This window comes from Engraulis encrasicolus, chromosome 8 (assembly GCF_034702125.1).
Source record: "Engraulis encrasicolus isolate BLACKSEA-1 chromosome 8, IST_EnEncr_1.0, whole genome shotgun sequence".
Taxonomy (NCBI): Eukaryota; Metazoa; Chordata; class Actinopteri; order Clupeiformes; family Engraulidae; genus Engraulis; species Engraulis encrasicolus.
This window is the reverse complement of record NC_085864.1, coordinates 42,122,094-42,129,593: the sequence shown is the minus strand read 5'-3', so window position 1 is coordinate 42,129,593 and position 7,500 is coordinate 42,122,094. Positions and strand designations below refer to the sequence as shown.

Below are 7,500 nucleotides of genomic sequence, written 5' to 3'. Positions count from 1 at the left end.
TCCAGTCCCAGTCCCAGCCCCAGCCGCTGGCCCAGCCCCAGCCCCAGCCCTGCACCAGCAGCCCCAGTCCCCAGCTCCAGTCCCAGTCCCAGCCCCAGTCCTCAGCCACAGCCCCTGCCCCAGCCGCTGCCCCAGCCACAGACCCAGCCACAGACCCAGCCACAGACCCAGCTGCTGCCAACCCAGTCGCCATCACACTAACACGGACACTGAGGGAACCTCATGTTCCCTGCAATGGGTCATGGTCCTCCACTTCACACTCACAGACTGGATTTTTGGTTTGTGTTGTTTCATTGTCCTTAATTGTTTCTATTATTAAACTGTATGGCTGAGTCATTGGGGATGTTGTGCCATGGTGTGCATTGTACTGTAAATAGAGTGTGTGGTATTAATGGGGCAAATTATACTCTGCAGTGGTGGAGGACACGGGATGCTAAAATTGTAGTGAGAGAGAGAGAGAGAGAGAGAGAGAGAGACATAGATAGAGAGAGAGACATAGATAGAGAGAGAGATTGAGAGAGAAGGAGAGGGGGAGAGACAGAGAGATTCAGATGTTGATTTATGGACCAGACAGTTGGCAAATGACATTGCTGAAATGCCAAGTCTGTTCCATTTCAAATGTCGACTCCATCCCAAATGTCGACATTTTGATACTGGTTATGAGATACTGGTGACGTGTAGTGTAAACAGTATCTATTGTCTCTTTTCCACTGCCGGTTTTGTGGTAGGCCTACCTACAGTTTGACGCAGCCCGACTCAGCGGACACTTTTTGCTTTGCAATTGAGCTGTGCCGTGCCTATTAGAAAAGCAAAAAATGGCGGCCGAGTCGCGTGGTGTCGAACTTCAGGCCTACCACGAAAACAGCAGTGGAAAAGAGGCATATGTGTTCTATCTATTCCCTCCATGTTTGAAGTGCCCTTGACCTTGAGCAAGGCACCTAATCCCACATTGCTCCAGGGACAGCTTTCTAATACCCTGTAATTTCTGTATGTCGATTAGGATAAGAAATGTTAGTGTGATGTAACCCCTACTCAGTATGAAACACGCTATACAAATAAACTGTATCGGCTTGCCTTAAAGTGTCAGCTAAGTGTAATGTACAGTACTGGGGTGCATTTCTCGTAACCAAAATTGCTTACTACATTAGCTACTTTGTTGTTTTCCATGCATTTTCCCATTGGCAACTACCGAAGTAGTTGCTAACAGGCTAACAACTTCTCTTTTGAGAAATGCACCCCTGTACTGTACTATCATGATGTGCATTATCTGTGCAAATATTGGCAGAGGACGCGCTCAACTTCTTGGAAAAACGAAAGTCTTTGGGTGCGAGATAAAAAGCGTCCGCTTAAGGAAGAAAAATCCGCACTCACAAACTGCGTCTCATTATTTATTTATATTACCACCATGTCCAAAAAGCAAACGCGTTTCGGCTAACAAGCACTGATGAAGGCTTGTTAGCCGAAACGCGTTTGCTTTTTGGACATGGTGGTAATATAAATAAATAATGAGACGCAGTTTGTGAGTGCGGATTTTTCTTCATTATCTGTGCAAGTACACACCTGTTGGGCAGGAGCAGGTGAAGTTGCGCCCTTGTCCCCCCTGCCTGGCGTCGGTGCAGGTGGCGTTGTTCTCGCACGGCTTGTGGTGGCACGCGTCATACTCCTCACAGAAGATGCCATTGAAGCCGTCGTCACACTCGCAGTAGAAGGTGTCCTGCAGGAGGAAAGTGGTGGGAGACAGAAGACACACATGACCGTCATGACCAGAAGGTAGTGTGTGGTAGGTGGACAATGTAAAATTAGAAATAGAAGTGAGATACTTGGTGTAAGTGGTAAGTGACATGATATTACATAGTGGTTATACCAGTTACTCCATTGCAATGAGGTGGCTCTACATTACTGTTACTGAAAAAAGCGAAGAACTTAACACACGCACACACACACACACACACACACACACACACACACACACACACACACACACACACACACACACACACACACACACACACACACACACACACACACACACACACACACACACACACAAACAGCATGTTCTTTCTCCCCCCCTATTTTCGTCATTGAGATTCTAGCGCCTTCCTCCATGGCTGCAATGAATATCCTCTGACAGCAGCAGCTGTGGCAAGGACACCATCTTGGATACATAAGGTTAAACTGCTGAACCAGGGGCAGCAGGATAATTGTATGATGGCGGGCGAGCAAATAACCAGCCCTGAACCTTCCCGGAAACCTACCTGTATCCATGGCTGAGGTGCCCTTGAACAAGGCACCTAACAAGGCACTCCTGGTCCAAGGGGAACGGTTCCTGGACCTTACGTATTTCGCTATAGGCTCCCCTGGGTACAAGCAGCTGTTACATGACATGTACTGCGGTGTAGCATAAATGTTTTTACATCGAAGGTATACCAAAAAACATATGTACTGTATATGCAGCGAACATATGTGGAGGTCAGTGGCTTATGTCCAGTAAGTAATCATCACCTTGCTCATTTTTTAGGGCAAAGATTTACCTTTTTTGCCTTAATCCTTTACTCAAGATGCTTTCTCTTTGGGATAGTTTCCCATGTCAAGATTAGTATGTTCACATGATCTTCTCATTGGCCACCCACCTCAGGTGTAGAAAAAAAATACAGTATAGTATATTGGCAACCTTATATATGGGTTGTTCTTCATTTGTAAACAAACCCTGGCTGTGCGACCCTGTCTGCGCTCTGTTCATCTTCTGATTGTTGGAAACGGCTGTTGTTCAAAAAATTAGCTCGCGTGGTTGGCTGCCAGTATCTTGCCCCGCCTCAGAACACAATGTTTTATAAACAAAATCCCCCAGCCAAGATCATAAACAAGTCCAACAACTTGAAGCTGCTTCAATTGTGTGTTAAATCTGTAAACGGTATTGCACCATAACAGTGTGAAAGGTCCTTGGAACATTGGAAATGGTTCTTCAGCTTATCAGATGATAATGGCTTGCAGCTAGCGGACGGCCCATCAATGCAAGGTCATATTTGCGTCAAATGGCTCTTCAAAGAACTCGTTATTCGACTGTTTTTCTTTGAGGCACTGTAGGCGAGTACATTTAGGGTTTAACCCCAAAAAAATTGATACAAAAGGTTTTTTTATGGATTCTATTACTATTGGACCTGCTAAATGACATACTAAAAATCTAGTAAAATCTGACTTTGGGAAATGAGTTTTTTTCAACATGGCTGCCATAGGCTTATTATAAGGGTCAAGAGACACTCCAGGTGAATAGGCCAAAAAAATTTAGCTTGCCGATATCACCATGAAACTTAATCCGGTGATTACTCACATATTTGTGAGAAAAAAATGTATTGCAAGTTTTCTGAAATGTTATGTTTTAATATGGTAATTGGATTATATCTAATTAAATATGCATTAAATTTCAAAATGCAAAACCTCAAAATCTGAAAAAGCCAAGCTCAAAATTACTCTTTTATTTTGTTTCTAGTAAGCCAGAAGATATCTTCAGAAGAGATTATGGACATCTCTTTTTGTTTTCGTAGTAAATCTAAAAATCTTTGTGCAGACACACCAGCTAGCATTTTTTTTTCAAAACATGATTATTTAACATCTCTCTTAGATAAATAATTGAGTTTTATGTGTCTCAACTTCTTCCAGACATTTTTTTAGTCTGGTGGTATCATTGTTAGCATGTATCAAGGGCAAGGTCAGCTGTCCTCAAATCATAGCCTCTCCTCAGAGGTGTCCTAAGGGCTGGTGCTGGGACTCCTATTTGCCATGTACACCACATCACTGGGCCATGTTATCTGTTCTCACAGCTTCTCATACTACTGTTACACCGATGAAGCACAGTTACTTTGTGCCAGATGACTCCACGGTCACACACATTTCCGCTTGCCTCTCTGAACTATCCACAAGTATGAAGGAATGCAACCTTCAGTTGAGCCTCGCCCAAATGCACTGCTGGTGATCCCAGCCAAAGATTTAGGTTGCCATGATATCGAGCTCAATATGGATTCTGCTACTGTTGCCTCAAATAAGGCCACAAGAAATCTAGGTGTCATTGTTGATGACCATCTATCATTCTCTGACCACATAGCCTCAGTTTCCCAGTCATGTCCTCTTTCTCATGCCCTAATTGAATACAAGGCCCTGACCCTTGCCTATGACGCTACAACAGGCCCTACTCTGGCTTACCTGAAAGCTATGCTAAAGCCCTATGTCCTTTCAGGACATTGTCTGTCTCCAGTACCAACCGTTTCACCTTGCCCTCTACTTACACATGTAGTGGCTCCTGTCTATTCAGTTCAGCTGCTGAAAGACCCAAAATACCTAGTGACACCATGATTCATCACTGATGATGTGCCCTGACAAAACAGCACATGGATATTATCATAGCAGTAGTGTCTTTATCCACCCAAACAGCACTCCAAACAAACAGATCCTGAAAACATGTTAGTTCATGCCAATGTAATTATCATGTAGTAACCTTTATTTTTTAAAACTTTGATCTTGAAAATGACACCTTTCCTGAAGTCAGATTTTCCTAGATTTTTAGTATGTTATTAAGGACACTTAGAGGTAACAAAATCAGTTGAAAAACCTTTTGTATCAATTTTTTTGGGGTTAGGTCTTTTTTTTGCATAGATGTACTCGCCTACTGATCTTTTTATTGCATCACTTTGAAGAACCAGGATTGGCACAATTGAGGGTTTTTTTGAGTGTGTCACAAAGAATGTTATAGTGTGCCAATGTTTTTGAAACATTTCCATTAAATGGTAATGATGGGAATTTGGCAGTGGTAAACTGGTAGTTTTCTTTTAATTCTCTCAGCATTCCCAACAATTCCCAACAATTTATACATGTACAGCCAAATTGGCGAAGACTCGTTATAATGTGTTCATTTAAACAAGCCTCTAGGCTCGTTACCAAAGGTAATTACCAAATCTTAATATGCCAATTAAGACTATTGGTATTGCCACAATGTTTGTAAGATGTAATTGAGTTTTTTCAGCTGCTGTGGGACCTAAGAGGCTATGTCTGTAATATTCATCATTGCCTATAATATCTGAAATTGTTACGTTCCGGCAACCAACAGATTAGTGCCATTCTGGCGATTATAATAATTGAATCTATGGAAATGTTCCTCCTTCCACAAACAATTATTTCTAAAAACTCTGAAAAAAGTGGAGATTTCTGAAAACTTGATTTTAGTAAACCGAGTAACAGAGAAAACGGAGACTTGAATGGCTGTCTCCTTCCCTTGACACTGCCACCACAGTGTTACAGTATAGTTTGTTAACATATTAATGAGAGGTCTCCACAGCATATTCATGCGGCTTCACTGATGATGTGTGAAAGATTTTATTTTGGAATACGAATGGGAAAAAAGTGACAGTTTATCAAAGTACCCGGCTATGTGTAACCAGGTGGTAACCTGACTAGATCTGTGGTTCTCAAACTTTTTGTGTGAAGTACCACCCCAGAAAATATTGAGCTCTCTGAGTACCACCTTGACAACCAACATTAGAATATCGCAGCAAAGGCCTTCCATATTCACTTTTGCCAGTCAATAGGCCTACAGGAGCGGTTCATAACGACATCAACAGCTACGGTCACATTCAGTGCAAGTTTGTTTTTAAATTTCTTGCTTGCCGAGTATTATTCTGCATTATGTTTTCAGATTCATACAGTTCAATATTACAAAATGTGAGACCAAAGAGACATTTTCCACCGCAACAACTTGATCAGCCTTCAAATCAATGCACAAAAGCATGAATTCTTCTAAGTACCACCAGAGATGTCTCAAGTACCACCAGTGGTACACGTACCACAGTTTGAGCACCACTGGACTAGATCAAGGGTTCACAAACTTTACCATGGCAAGGCCTCCCATATATCGGTATATTCCATTCTTATATGTCAAGACCCGCCTTATGACATTGGTCATGTCACACTATTTTTCTATACACCTTCTCTCACAATCATGGCTGTGTGTCAGGACCCCATGGGTATAAAATAACAATAATAGAAGTAATATTCAGAGATGCAATAGATTGCCATAATGCAGTTCTTAACTAATGGGAATATTAGCTTATTTTTTTATTTTTGGTGTACATTAATTATACAATTATTTTATTTTTTTTGCAATAGTTTTTCTTCCAACTTGCCACGGACTCCCTTGCACCCCTTCGCGGCCCCCCACCTTGGGGCCTCCGTCCTTCACTTTGAAAACCACTGAACTAGATGAAAAAGCGAGTGGGTCCAATCTCTGCTGTGACTTGTGCACTTCTTAGCATTTTCAAAAGTACATGAGGACAGTACAGAAAGTACAGAAAGCGGTGCGAGGACGAGAGGCAGGCGAACAGGAATGATAATATTCATGTGCAGCAGCGTTGCATAACATCCCCTGGAATTGTGCCGACACTATCTCTGCAACATTTGAAGCACTGAATCTGATAATCATTCTGACATCACAATATTCATGTGGAATACTAATGTCCTCCTCCACCGTTTCTCTCTACGTCCTTCCATCTGTCTTCCTCTCTGTCTAATTCTCTCATTCCCTCTCTCTCTCTCCATTATCGTCATCCTTCCTAAATTGCATAGGATTGCCTCTCAAGTTAACAAAGAGTGAAGTCTTGGCAAATATCTTTTTCTCTAACCTTCGCCTCTCTTCTCGTCCTCCTCTGTTTTCACTATATCCATCCATCCATCCATCCACCCATCCATCCATCCACCCATCTCTCTCTATCTATTTCTTTCTCCCTCTCTTGTCTCTCTCTTTCTCTCGCTCCTTTCTTTCTTTCTTTCTTTCTTTCTTTCTTTCTTTCTTTCTTTCTTTCTTTCTTTCTTTCTTTCTTTCTATCTCTCTCTCTCTCTCTCTCTCTCTCTCTCTCTCTCTCTCTCTCTCTCTCTCTCTCTCTCTCTCTCTCTCTCTCTCCTCTATTCCCCCTTGACTCCTCTCCTTCCTTCCCTCTCTCTGTGTCAGTGATGGATCTGGCCATGGTGTGGGACAGCTGGTGTCCATCTTTAGGCCTGAGATTAATCACTCCCCATCTCTTCCCATCCCTTCTCATCTCCCTTCATCTCTTCCCATCCCTTCTCATCTCCTGATTTCCTCTCTTCTCTCGTTAGCTCCCATGCATGCTCATCTCCACGACCTCCCTTTCTGGCTGTCCTTCTTCCTTTCTGTTGTATGTCTATCCTTTTTTCCCCTTTTCCCTTCCTCTTTCTATTTTTTATCCATCACTCCACCAAGGTTTTATCTCTGTCTCTCAACATCTTTTTCTTTCTTCCTTCCTTTCTTTCTTTCTTTCTTTCTTTCTTTCTTTCTTTCTTTCTTTCTTTCTTTCTTTCTTTCTTTCTTTCTTTCTTTCTTTCTTTCTTTCTTTCTTTCTTTCTCTGTTTCTCTCTCCCTCTGCCTCCCCCTCTCTCTCCCTCTCTCTCCCTTGCTCGCTCTCTCTCTCTGCCCTTTTTCCTGTTTTCTTGTTACCC

General features: G+C 42.4%; 1 protein-coding gene across 1 annotated transcript in view; it reads right to left on the bottom strand.

Moving 5' to 3' along the window:
* Positions 1 to 7,500, bottom strand: part of dner (delta/notch-like EGF repeat containing) — a 122,050-nt gene that overhangs the window by 34,620 nt on the left and 79,930 nt on the right. Inside the window, exon 7 of the mRNA XM_063204490.1 lies at positions 1,561 to 1,714. Coding sequence (XP_063060560.1) covers positions 1,561 to 1,714 — 154 coding nt within the window. The remainder of the gene's footprint in view (positions 1 to 1,560; positions 1,715 to 7,500) is intronic.